General features: G+C 45.4%; 1 protein-coding gene across 15 annotated transcripts in view; it reads left to right on the top strand.

Moving 5' to 3' along the window:
• Window positions 1–14,338, top strand: part of phldb1a (pleckstrin homology-like domain, family B, member 1a) — a 42,036-nt gene that overhangs the window by 11,357 nt on the left and 16,341 nt on the right. For 14 of the 15 annotated variants that reach the window (XM_035526919.1, XM_026998448.2, XM_026998447.2 and 11 more), the window contains 4 exons: window positions 818–941; window positions 2,687–2,857; window positions 6,576–6,701; window positions 8,202–9,463. In XM_035526919.1, the coding sequence (XP_035382812.1) occupies window positions 818–941; window positions 2,687–2,857; window positions 6,576–6,701; window positions 8,202–9,463 (1,683 nt within the window). Of the gene's footprint in view, window positions 1–817; window positions 942–2,686; window positions 2,858–4,171; window positions 4,612–6,575; window positions 6,702–8,201; window positions 9,464–14,338 lie in introns of those variants that run through there. The other variant, XM_035526923.1, reaches the window with a different exon arrangement.

The following is a 14,338-nucleotide window of genomic DNA, read 5'->3' as shown; positions in this document are numbered from 1 at the left end:
GCAGTTATGATGACATAGAAGAAATAACCTCACAGATAGCTCTTTCATAGTCATTCCATCTGTGCGGGAATGCAGAGGCCACAAACTGGGAGTAGTTTCTATGTAGTTGCCTTCATTTCTTTTGAACGTTCACTGTCCTATACAATATGTTGTCTAAAACCGACATATTTAAAAATTTGTTTCCAAACTGATTATTTTTTTGTTCAATGGACATCAAAAAATTAAATGTTAAAAACCACTGCCATTCTGCTCCATTATTCCACATTAAAACCATGTCTCATTAACCTTAAAAGGATGTGTTTGTGGAAATCGTTCCCTTGCTACCCTTGATGACCTCGGGCTGTGACTTTGAAAATGTTCATGTATGGATTGTTTCTCCTTTGCCTTTCACATAGCAGCTAAATCTTGTTAGCCTCTCTGCATGCGCGGCTGTACCTGGTGGAACTAAATACATTAGCCCTTTTAGCCTATTAGCCCAGCCATGCTTTAATACATGAACCTAATGGAATGGGCTTAATCCAGTTTAGGGCACTGGGAGAAGTCATCCGAAAGAGAGCAGGTCACTCTGGTAGGGCTTCTGGACCGCCATTATAATAGGACATCAGTAGACACTATTCTGCAGAGCAGACTGAATCCACATGGCATAGGCTATATTATATCAGGTAGGTTTCATTGGTGGAGGGTATATCACTTTGTACATTGAACTGTCAAAGAGTGTTGGTGTTTGACATTCAGTTTCATCACCACCAAAGGGATTGCAACTAACTGCTCATATAACTTGGACTATTATAAACATGAATATGTCTTTGTTGCTCAGAGTACCCCACTGGACCTGATTGAGACCGGCAAGACCCTCAAAGTCCAAGCAGAGCGCCCTCATCTGGTCAGTTTGGGAAGTGGACGTCTAAGCACAGCCATCACACTGTTGCCCTTACCAGAAGGTGAGTGCTTTATTTTGCCTACACTAGCTCAAAACAACGTACCCTTATGTCAGCCAGAGAAAGATTTCAATCATGTGCTCACTTGGTTTGCCTTTTAAGTACACAGGTTGGCGCATGTATATTTTAGGTCAACACCACTGTATTGTTTCAATAATGTATCTATAGATTAGTAGATTAGAAGGATTATGTGAAATATGCACTCATTCCATTAGGTGAAGTACGACGGAGAGTGGCCATTTCACTGCGTTCAATAGATCCCTCTATGTTGGCCTCAACCTAAATGCCCCCCCCTGCACTTCCATTATTGCTTCAGACTCTGCCCTCTCCATATACGTGCCTTGGCTACTGGCCAAGCTGGTGATGGAAGCTACCGGAGAGTGAGGGCATGTGTGTGTGTCGGTGTGTGTGTGTGTGTGTGTGTGTGTGTGTACGTGTGCATGTGTATTAATAAGTGGGGGGTCTAAGTGAGCAGTAGGCTGTCTCCTTTGCTGTATTCATAGCTCAGCTATATAGCATCTCATCATTCAAACAATGACAAGTGGAGGACTCTCCCTACCCTGTCTTTGAGTATGGAAGTATGCTTGCAGTGGAAATGGGAGCATGCATGTAGGGGGAGTGGGGGCATGCGTGTAAGGGGAGTGGGGGCATGCGTGTAGGGGGAGTGGGGGCATGCGTGTAGGGGGAGTGGGGGCATGCGTGTAGGGGGAGTGGGGGCATGCGTGTAAGGGGAGTGGGGGCATGCGTGTAGGGGGAGTTGGGGAATGCGTTTGAAGGGAGTGGGGGCATGCGTGTAGGGGGAGTGGGGGCATGCGTGTAAGGGGAGTGGGGGCATGCGTGTAAGGGGAGTGGGGGCATGCGTGTAGGGGGAGTTGGGGCATGCGTGTAAGGGGAGTGGGGGCATGCGTGTAGGGGGAGTTGGGGAATGCGTTTAAAGGGAGTGGGGTGCCAAATGTTCTGCATCACTTAACTGACTTGCCCAGTTCATATTCTGCAAAGTTAGACCTTGAGCTCATCTCATCAGTTGAACTCATCTCATCTACTATATGAATGCATACAGGAGGATAAAATTAACCAGATGTTAATTGACAGACCAAGAGATGTTCTCTGCCAAGAGTACTTATTGAATTTTAAAGGGGGTATCCTTCATTGCCTTTAATTTTAGGTAAATATTCTTGGATACATACTTTGATTTAGTATAGTCCTTTAGAGCAGGAGGGAAAACTATAGGGCCATGTTCCAATTTGCAACCCCTGTTGTCCTCTCCCATATATACACTGTATATATTCATGTTTTTGTCATTACTTAAAGGAAAAAAAATGTAATGCTTGAGGGAAATTAAATTCAAGATTTCTCACACATGAACCAAGCAAAAACACCCAATGTACTAACACCAATACAGGGGACAGTTCTCCTTAGGGTCAGACACAGTCACAGAGTCCCAGGCTTATGGTCACAGAAAGGAGGGGAGCTGGCCAGTCTGTCTCTTCTAGTCAAAGTCAGTTTGGAAGAGCAAGAATAATGCATCAGCAATTACAGCCACTCTCTGTGCTTGTGGTATACTCCATTATTCTCAGTTTCTGACAAAATAGCCACAGTATTTTGGCAGAATGTAACTGATTTAAATGAGCTTTTTTTTTTTTTCAGAGGAAAAGCATTTTGTATATCAAGACTAAACTGTTATAAATTATTCACCCTTTATTGTGCCAAGCGATGACAAAAGACAAATTCCTTGCTCCTGAATACAGGGAAGACTACTCTTGGCCACGGGAACACAGACATCAACATCCAGGGTCCGGGAGTGGCAGAACTGCACTGCTACGTTGAGAACCTGGTGGGGGCCATCACTCTCTTCCCCTGTGGCAATCTGTGCTCTGTGGACGGTGTCGCAGTCTCAAAGCCCACACGTCTCTCGCAAGGTACACGCACTACAGATATGACAGGGGCTTGTCTGTCCTAGGGAAAATAATGTTGTGGTTGCAGTCCTATTTCCAGAAATGATCACCCCCACCCCAATTACAAACAGTCAAATCTTTTGCACTTTATGTGAGCACACAAGGCCACAGTAGATGCCCTAGACTGAAAGCAAACTCTAAAAATATATGTGTATAACATATATATAACATAATATAATGTTTTATATGATAGGTAATATAATATAACATATACATCTTAATATGAGAAGCTGGAAAAATACCATGGACTGAAAGAAGAAATAGAGAATAAAGAAGGTGACAGCCATGGTGTCGCTTGGGTCTGTGACCCCTAAGGTGGAGGATTCGCTCCAACAGATCCCAGGAATGACATCAGTCTCATTTCAGAAGATCATGATCCTGGGAAGAGAAAAACAAAAACCGCACCCTCAAATTCTCAGGCCTCTAAGAGAACTCTGAGTGTTAGAAAAATGTAATTTAAATATATGTGTATATATATTAATTGGTAACTAAAATTACTAAAATTAATTTAAAATTTCAAAACAGCTGATAGAAATGTGAATGTGACCTTTCTGTTTTCTGACTTCATCTCATCTAGAAAAATGATGGATCCCTAATATGGGTCTGAGTCTTTATTTTGCTATAATCCTGAGGACAGTAAATTAACAGGTATAGTCAAATAAATATAGTTTTAGGCAAAATACCACAATTTCAGTACCTGTTCTCATCAGAGATGAACAAGTCTTTGTATTAATTTAAACAAATAAGTTATTTTGTATGAAATATGGAACAGAAAACATGCTGTAGACCACGACAAGCCATGATAATAGTGTTTGTTCTTTCCTTGAAACTTTATAGACTTTACTACAATCTCCGTCCATGTAAGGCTGCTCAATTTAGAATGTCATTGATCTGTATGGACTGTCGATGCAGTGGGACTTCAAATGTAACTGGTTGGTTTACCCTGTGTGTGATTAAGTCTTCAAGCATCCTCTTCTCGTGCGTATATATCCCTTCTCGTCTAAATCAAAATTATTAGCGCGTATCTCTTTCATAAGATAAACAAATCCTCCTCCATGCTGAGTTGTATGTATATCCGAGTAGGTTCGTTCGCATATAAAAAACATAAAAAACTGAGGGTGTTAATCGTATTCAACAGCTTGGCAACCGCCCCCTGCTCTCACGCTGTGCACGACAATAATATCGCTAATAGCAGAGACAGCCGATGCTGTCACAGCTGTTCTACGCGCCGCTCACAACCAGACTTTCTGGTCGTCAGGCCGAGTGTGAAACGCGACTCTGTTTGGACAAGCCGAATTGTTTTGGGTGTATTTTCATTCGCTTTAAGTCAAGTGTGTCTGTCTTCAGGCCAGGGCCGACTTCTTCTCAGAAGTTGATGCCGGTGGATTATTATTGTGGGAGCACGCGCACACGTGAAGCCGCATCTTTTTCGTCCGCTTTCTTCTCTGTTCTTCTCTGTTCTTCTCTTTAGTTGGGCTTGGCTTGTGTAACAATTAGGCAGGTGGACATCTGCTGAGTTTTGTATAAAAGAAAAGTCAATAAGTGGACCGTGAAGACGCAGCAGTTGACATTACCATTACAAAGACTCACAGCGGCACACATTAGAGCGAGCGGTCTGTCACAAACAGCAAGGACTATTGAAAAAGGTTTGGGATATTTCGCCCCTAAAGGATAGCGTCTTTGACGCTGGATAATATCCGACACGACTGGATATAAATGTAGGTGTTTCGAAAACTGTTGAACTACTGTGTGAAACGTAGGCTAATTGAACTTCAGTTTCCTGAATCTTTTGTTGTTGCTTTCATGCGACTTTTTAAAAAGCTTTGAAACTGTTTTCCAAGATAATAGCTTACTTTGTTAATCATTTTCGGTAGGTAGGTATTTGTTGGAATAACAAATATTATTTTCCATATGGTTTGTATTCTTGTTAGCTTTTGATGATAATACTAGACTAGTGACTTTTGGATTTATCACATTGCTTATAACCAGTTAATATATTTGTTACTTATGTTTTGTGCATAATCTTTGGTTTGTTGCTTTGTGTCTCAACATCTGTGACTACATATGAAGTATAACCTACACAGTAAATACTAAAGTAGATGTTTGAAGTAGATGTTATTTCAATCCGAACGCTGCTGGTTTTATGCCACCACTGTGAAAACACACAATATCCACAATTAACCCCCCCACCCCACCCTCAGTCCAACAACGGCGACGACTGGTGTGCTATATGAGAGTGGCATACTGGTGATGGGCCTCCTTTTGCTTTAGCTGTTTTGTGTGTATTTACGCAAGCTGAATGTCCAGAAGAGAAGGCGGCATTCGATCTGTGTGAAAGCAGAGTGACTCAGAGAGATGACCTAATTTCACAGTGTTTGTGTAACATGTATTAGGCTACAGAAAGTTTAGCTACAACATAACTCCGTCAGTGTTGCGTTGAGCTGGGCTGGATTGTGACCTTGATGTCATGAATATGATACCGTTTAGAGATATAGGCCTAATATAAGCGTATTTTTAGAAATAATTAATCAAAGAAAGAAGGCGTCGATACTAATTTGCAGTGAGATGCAAAGATAGGTCAGGACATGCTCTGAATATGAATTGCATTGTTATGAAGGCAAAATTAATCCCATGATTCAGGCCAGTAGACTTATCACTCCCGTACGTCAGGGTTAAATGGAAGTCGTTTATGGTTTGTGCAGGTGTGAAGGCTCATATCTGGTGTTCTTTGAAGCCACGATGTGATTTATGTCTCCCCTGTCACTGTGCGTACATCCGCAGACCAGCCAGAATTCATTATGAAATGGAGACGGGTCATAATTCACGGCCAGTTTGACAAACCCACTATCGATTCAACTGTGACGTTATTCACATGCAGCAGCACTAAGTAGCATGATTGAAAGTGGGATGAGGGTGGGTGTGTACATTGTGTGTGTTTTTCTATGCGAGATATCTTTAATGATGTTCCATTTTCCTTCTTTTAATACATTTGCTGTTAAGATGATATTTTAGTTGTGTGCCTTTTACATGTACAGTGACTTCATAATATAATTCAGTTGTAATTTGTTGTAGGATCATGTGAAATTAAGCAGTGCCGAACAGCGCTAGCTCTGGTGAGGGGTTCTCATCACCCCGTGTGTACTTCTCGCTCGTTTTTGAATTAGCTGTTATCGTAGACTTTCACATGCACACATGTACGCGCACACACAGTCATGACAATAGCACATCTGCTCTGTTTCCAAAACACCATCCATCTGACAGGGAAATGTTTCCCATTAACCTTTACCTGCTCTCAGTCTATTCTAAACCAGGCCTTTTGATTTTGTGCGAGTGGAAAGCAGAACTCAGTTTCGGGTTCAAAGGCAACAGAATGTCTCATTTTAGCTCTAGCAACCACGTCATCTTGGAACACCCTCAAAAAGTTAATTTCCATGACATGTACTCTTGATTTTTATATGTTCCCTATTCAAAGACAAACATGAGCGATGAATACACTTCAAATCTTTCATTTGCAATTACAAACCAAATCTTGCAGCCACTTGAGATTTGGACATTGCATAAATAAAATAAAAATGGTGTTTTCAGTACAAAACACCAACAGCCAATTAATTTATAGTGCAGCCTTCCTTTCTCGTACTTGTGTTTGCTAATGACTCTGCCTTTCCCCATCTCTTGTGTGCAGGGTGTATGCTTTGTTTCGGTCAGTCTGCATTTTTCCGTTTCAACCACCCCGAGGAGGCCCTCAGGATGAAGAGCATGCTGCCAGCAGGAGGGAGAGGGCCGGCCAGCACCTACAAAGGCCACTCGGGTACAGCCTTCCAGTTCCAAGCCCGATGTGGGCATGCAGAGCACATTTGTCTGTTTACAGTTCCCAGCAACGTCAGATTTTCTGCAGCACTCATTGTCCACGTTACCAGCACAGTACAAGTGTTGTAAGCTGAAACTCACCTAAGAAAAAAAAATGTCTGTGCCATCTTGGAAGCAAGAGAGCATGGAAGCCTTGATCCCGAAATGGAGAGATCTTTAATGGGGTACATTTAGATGACTGGAAAATACCCAGCCTGTGAAAAACAAATGCTAATGTAGAAATACTGTGGTGTGGGGGGATTCCAGAATTAGCTTGGCTCATTTAACGCAGCACTGACTCACATTTAATTAGTCCTTAATCGATTGACTGCTTGCCCATTCATGGACACGAAGAGGGTCTGTGAGGACACAAGTAGCTGTTCTTGGATGAGTAAATGTCTGACTGGCCTCAGGCACTTGGACTAAGCACTGGAAAGCCCTTTCAACTTTGGCTTTGGCTTTGTCTCTGTTGAGTCAAAAGCCAGGTTGAATGTCTGAGTTTGCATGATGTCACCACAACGAAGACAACAAGGCCATTGAGGACTTGACCTGGCAGGTGCAGGGTCAGACATCAGACATCTACTGTTTTATTTAGTCATAATAAGACTAGAGCCAGTAGAATGGATAAGCACTGAGATTCTAAACTTTTTATTTGATTCAGTGCATCAAATGCATCATGAATATTTCCCTTTAAGGAGGAAGATTGTCAACTTATCACCAAGCCTTCTAGATGTTCGACAGAAGATATGATTCTTAGACTAAGACTTTTGAAAACAACAGAAGGTCCAGAGACTTGATTCAACAATAGGTTCACTGTTAGTAGTGTAGCAAGTAGTGTGTGTGTGTGTGTGTGTGTGTGGTGGAGAGTGGCAGAGTGAGGGCCATGAGTCATGGCGTAATTTAGGGTCCATTCTCTTCTGTTCGCTCTGACCTTTGTACTGAGGTCCTTCTGGCCACACCCAGCGCCTTCTGTGCGTGTGTGTATGAGAGAGAGAGACAGACAGACAGACACACACACACACACACTCACACGCATACAGGAAAAAAGAGGTAGGGTAGTTATATGTGAGTGCATGTGTGTGTGTGTGTGTGTGTGTGTGTGTGTGTGTGCTTGAATGTTTGTGAAGGAAGTGGTAGGGGTGGGTGGCTCTTTCTGGCTGGCCATAGTGAGAAAGAAAGTCAAATTTACAGGTTGGAAAATGCATTTGACATGAAATCAAATCAAATCAAAATGACTAGTTGAAGGTTTTTAAGTAGACACAGTAAATATTTAACATGATTTAGTTACTTAAGTGTGTGTGTGTGTGAGTGTGTTTATTTATGTGGTTGTTCCTAGTGACGGTGTGTGGTCAGCATGTTTTTCTAGGGATTGTGTTCCCTCTCTCTTTGCTAATATGAATAGCATATATGAATATTACTGGATATTTGATATGAACACAACCAATTCCTGTGCTTCCCACAGAAACTCATAGACTGCTAAATGGGACCGATCAGCCTGTTCCCCCTGAGAGGGCTCATCCAGGCCATGGCACTCTGGTTCGCTCCATAGAGAAAGACCTCCAGGATATCATGGACTCCCTGTCTATGAGCGACTCCCAGGCCTCGTCGTCCGAGTGCGGCAAGCTGTCCCACCTCCCCATCCCCCAGTCCCCACTCTACCCCATGCTCAATGGGGCTGGCCCCCATCTTGTCTCCCCTCCTGTCAGCCCTGGTACCACATCGGCTGCCTCCAGCTATGAAAATGCCACTCCCCCTTTCTCTCCCCTATCATCTCCCTCAGGTGTCAGCGGCCTGGGGCCTCGTGCAGACCTCGGTAACCCTCCTGAACCTTACCCCTCGACCAGCTACCACCATGTGGCCCATGCCCCAGTTCCCCAGCCACGGCAGTTGTTATCCCGGAACGGTAGTGGCGGACCAAAGGTTCAGGAAAGTCCCAGGCTTTCCAGGAAGGCCTTGACAGAGACTCCGCTGAACCCCACAGCTAACCGCCATGTCCAGCAACACGACATCCAGGCCCGGGGCGGTCTGGAATGCCTGCGGATGCGTCTTGGTTCCTCCTCAGGTTTGGCTTCGCCGGCCTCCACAGACAGCGTCAGGCCGAATGGCGCGAGGCTCTCCATCTCTTCCCCAGTCTCCTCTAGCCCTAGATCGAGCACAGGCTCCTCAGTCCAGGAGACCTCTCCAGCAGACTTGGGGATCCAGTCCACCCAGCCCCATTCACGCACGCTCTGCCCGCCACACAGCCCTCAGACAGCCCGCCGAGGCCCGGAGTCTGGAGCTCCAACTCGAGAGCGTCCGCCTCCCAGCCCCTCCACTGTGCGACGCGGGCTGCAGGCAGTCCCTGTCCTACCCGGAGCCTTACCTGGTGTGCCCCTGACCACTCATAGCCAGTCGGGGAAGAGTGTGCCTGAGAGCCCTCGGCTCCACAGACGAATCATGCCTGAAGGGGGTGGGACGGGAGCGAGGGGGCTAAGAACCAGAAGCCCTTCCCCAATGTCTGGCCGTCTGGGGGCCGTCGGAGCAACACTCAGCCCGGCCCTGAGCACCCAGCCCAGGGTCTCCCCCCTCAGCAGTCCCCGTAGCCAGAGGAAGAACTCCATCCAGCCACGCCCGCGAGAACGCAAGAACAGCATCTCGGAGATCAGCGACAACGAAGACGAGCTGCTGGAGTACCATCGCAGGCAGCGGGAGGAGAGGATGAGGGAGCAAGAGATGGAGAGGCTGGTGGGTTTGTGGGGGTGTGGTGGTGTTGGGGTGGGTGTCTGATAGTTACCTTAACCCACACAAGTGACTGTCCATGGATATATCAAGGAATTGTTCCAAACTGAGGTGTCCATTAAATGGCCAGTATATAGTTAAAATTACAGGCAAATTGGGGGAAAAAAACAACTGCAAAGAGGGTTTTTAGGCTATGCGAAGGCTGTCTGTAAAGAGGGAAGTTGATGGCTGAGGTTTAGACACTAAGGTTGAGTTTTCATTGCTGTGGTGGGTGGTGATGAAGGGTTCCTAGTTAAGGCAAGACAAGAGTAACAGATTGGTGTAAATTCCTGAGTCTCTTGTAAAGTGCATGGGCCCAGGGTGTGGCTATATAAACGCTATATTTATCCAACAGCCTGCAAGTCTCATACTACACACTGACACACACATCCCTCTCATCTATTTAAGTACACTCGCCCTAACAGTAACCTTATAATTTTCCACACATTATATACGCTGATGTCTTTTCAGTTGCCACCCTTCTTGATACCTACTTTCTTATTTTTCTTCTCGCCTCAAGAAAATTGCTCATGAATATTCATGTACATTATTACTTCCAATGTCTGCTGTTCTACCTGTGTTTATAAATGTAGCCATACAGTTCTAAAATCCACAGTCCACACACACACACACACACACGTACACATGCACACACGCATGCACATACAGCCCTAATTATGTACAGCCAAGCAGCTGTCATGGCAGAGACACATTCCTCATATTCCCATTAGAAAAGCTATTTTAGGACACAAGTCCTTCAGGACAACAGTGAAATTAATACAAGCAGGAAGTAATTTTCCATGAAAAACCATCAGCATTCTGGAAACAGCCTTGACGGCTCGTCAGACCTTTGCGGTAACGAGCTTAAAGAGCAGGGTTATTTCACAATAATGCAGAATAGGCCTTTTCGGTTTACTACAGCAGACTGTATTCTGTAGTCTCCTTTGGGGCATGCCTGTCACTGTTGTCATAGTGAAAATGTAACCATATTTGCATCCAAGCAAGGGAGACGCTGCGCCGAGCACACCAGACCCATGAAAATGCAGTAACCTGGTTAAACGGGCTAGGTGGTGCTATTGTAGGCAGTTATAGGTGACCCCACTATTTCCATAAGTGGACAACATTTAGTTTTGTCACAGTTCTTGATTTGAAACAGTCACATTCAGAAAATACCTGGCCCATGCTTAAAGTGTCCTGTTGTGGTTGTTTCAGTCTAATTATTAGTAGAATATTATTTGTATTTTGGTAACATCATATGAGCTCTAATTTAGTGTCGTTCAAGCCCATCCTTATGATGGCTGCCTTTGGCGCGGACGTCACAGCGTGGAGGATAAGCTGGTTGTTAGATTAGAGAGAGAGGATGGCCAAGAGGAAGAAAGAGGAAAACCGACAGATCAGAACCAAACAGAGCGCAGGAAAACAGACAGATCAGAACCAAACAGAGCGCAGGAAAACAGACAGATCAGAACCAAACAGAGCGCAGGAAAACAGACAGATCAGAACCAAACAGAGCACAGGAAAACCGACAGATTAGAACGAGAGCTGAGGAAAAGAGCCGAAAGCGCTCTGGTACTTTGGTATTTCGGTCTGCCGTCATGATTTTGGATGGCAACACTGGCAAGCAAATGGCCGCAACAAAGTAAGAAAATGAAAGATGAGTGAAATGGAGATGGGAAGGATAAAGGCATCCACAGAGCGTGTGTGTGCGTGTGTGTGCGTGCGTGTGTGTGCGTGTGTGTGCGTGTGTGTGTGTGCGTGTGTGTGAGATCTAGAGAGAAAGCATCAGTAGAGATTCTGGGCCATGGCCCACTTGGCTTGGCTCCATGCATGTGCTGTGCTCCGATGCAACACTCTTGTCTGCTCTGCCCCGCCTTTATTGTCATGAAAGGCTCCCCCCCCCCACCACCACACACACACACTCACACACACACACACACACACACACTCACTCACTCTCCCAACATCAAAGTCCAGTGTAGCATACATTCTTTCACTTCTGTCCCATGGTGGCTCTGTGCCCTAAGACGGCGCTTTGGTATTGGAGGTCACTTCTTATTATTCTTGACTGTCACCGTGGAAACTGAGAAGACTGCCTCTAAATGCGGGTCATTGTATGTACCACTAGAGGGCAGCCTGTCACCAGTTTTTCTTGTGCCAGCTATCAGTGCCTTTATTCATTTCATTGTTTACTTGTTTTTGTTGTTAATCATTACTTGACATTTAGTTTAAGCTTAGATGCTGCAGAATCCTTTGAAATATACACTCTTGAAATATACACTCATCATATTATGTTTTCATCATGCGTGGGACATCATAGCCGCTTTCTGTGCTTGTCTTTACTGATAGGTTTTTCACAGCTGATCCAGGACCTGCATTAAAAAAAATAGTCGCACTAAAATTTTCTAAAATTCAACAAGAGATGCAGCCTCTGGATCAGTTCCTTTAGGACAGATAGCATCTGTCTTGTCCTCGCTCTTCAGTGTCTCCCCTCAGCCGCCTCGGGCTCTGTGCGCGCGCCCGTTTGTGTGTCTCCCTGCTGGTTTGTCCACGTGCGTGTCTGTAGCAGAGCTCATATGTGGATGTGTCTGCATGTGGTGCTTGTAAGAGATAGAGGGTAATTGAAAGCCTGCCATTTACTGGTTTGCCCTTTAGAGGCATTTGGAGAAAAGTGGTATCTCAAATCCTCCTTGCGTTTACTCCTCCTCTGCTGGCTAGCTAGGCTGCCTCTCCCCAACACTAAAAGTCTAATACTTAAGGAGATTGGAAACGAGCCCAAACACACTGAGAACTTAAAACCGGCGTCTCACCCTCCTGTGTGTCCTGCTGGAGGACCCCGGGGCCAAGCGCGTGTCAAACGCTGACGGAGCGGTGCGCACGGATGATTTTATGCGTCGCCTGTCATTTTTGTTTGGGTAGAAGTGTCTTCACCGGGCTCGCCAGCTGAGCTCACACTCTCTTTGTTAAGAGGAATGCTGTTGCTTAGCGACCCCCGCAGTCAGCGTTTACGAGCACCGGGCTCTCAGCATTTCTTCCTCCCGACAGGGAAGACCTCTTACGAAAGAGAGCGTGTGAGAATCCGAGCGTTCAATTTTTACGAACTGCTATTCATTTAACAATAAAGAGGCTAGCGGCGTGGTTTCTGCTGAGCAGCAGGGAGGCTGCTGACTCCAGATCAGTTCAATATGCGACATTTCGACAGGAGCTGTCAGTTCAAGGGGAAGAAGCAACCAGGGGAGTTTGCATGCAGAGCGACGTTGCGTTTCGTGAAGCTACAAATTTGAATATTCACACACGTAGGGATTGTGTCCTGTGCCACTGGCACCCCCTCCAGACATGATTATTCTGAAGCAAGAATCCAAACATTCGAACCTCGGTGCGCTTGATCTCAAGATCTCAAATTTTCAGGTCACAAAAGAAATGATCACAGTGAAATGTATAAATATCATATAATAGTGCGATATCCCTGCTTGTTTTTCAGCAGCAGACTCTCCTCAACAACCGCTTCTAGAGCAGACATCACTCAGCCCAGTCCGAATCTAATTGGATGGTTGGACACAGTGAATCTCTTTGTGGCCTTTGTGGATTTTAACCCTCTGGGCTCCAGAGCTGTTCTTTGTTCTTGTATTAAAGGTTCTGCTTTAATTAGCGATGTGTACACCTCAAAGTTACTACCACTAAACTTACTTACACTTTGGACGGAACCCTTCAGCTGACACACTCCACAGTAAAGCCCGCGGTATGAGCTGTCCGCTGGGACACCTTTGAGTTTTCATCGACACTCTTTTACTCCACTCTCACGGGCGGCGCTTGCCGTTGGTTCACTCCAGTCGCAGCAGGTCTGTAGGCCAAATTAAATGAAAACGTTGTCATTTTTCTAGTTTGCCCCACGAATGAGCGGTGCTGTCCAAACGCTCACCATATAAACCAGAAGCCTCAAGGGCTCTTCCGTGCCATTACAATTACACATATCTCTGCTTTAAAAAAGGCTACCATCCACAAGGACACTGGTAACAGGCACAGTGACACTTAATCCCAGACCTTCGCTCTTAAATAGCTACATGTCCCTGTTAATTAAACACGTGTAAACTAATTCTTGAACCATTTATTTTTTTAATTAGGTTAGCCAGAAGGGTCTCCGCCGTGCCACTCCTGTGAGAACATGGCTGGCCTGCTGTGTTCTTTTAGCCATACAGGAGCTCCAGTGTCGCCGCAGAGCTCCGGCTGTCATCAGCTGACTGTGTGACGTGTAATAACGTAGTGACAGTTCATAGAGAGACGCAGACCGCCGAGCAGGGGAGACATAGCCAGAGAATAGGACACACACACACACAGACACGCACACACAGATCGGCAGGCAGGAGCAACGAAGCAAGGGAATCAGAAGCTCTAAAGGGAGAGCTGGAGATTAAATAAAACATGCTCAAGCACGCACACACACACACACACACACACACACACACACACACACACACACGTGTGCACACACAGAGGCACACACACGGACATGGTCACTGTTGGTGACATGTAGATTGGCAGTAGCAGCTGGCTACTGCAGCAGGGGTGGGAGGTCATGTGGGTTCACAAGTTGGGGGGTCATTGATCGTCACTAAGGTGGAGCGAGTTGGCCTTCAAGCGTGAGTGTGTGTTTGTGTGTGTCCATGGTTTCTCACAGCTGCCATGAGGCCCAAGAATTCCCTGAGTTCAAACAAGGTGGTCATGTGCATGTTGGCCTGTTTGTGTGGATGTCATTTGTGACACTGTGGCTTGCTATTAGTGGGGTTATGCTTTATGTCGCACTTCTAAGTAGTGTTTACATGTTAAGTCGTGGTGTGGAGTGGTGAA

Source organism: Electrophorus electricus, chromosome 6, assembly GCF_013358815.1.
Source record: "Electrophorus electricus isolate fEleEle1 chromosome 6, fEleEle1.pri, whole genome shotgun sequence".
NCBI classification, from domain to species: domain Eukaryota; kingdom Metazoa; phylum Chordata; class Actinopteri; order Gymnotiformes; family Gymnotidae; genus Electrophorus; species Electrophorus electricus.
Note: the sequence above shows the minus strand (reverse complement) of the source record. Positions and strands in the feature narration are given on the sequence as shown.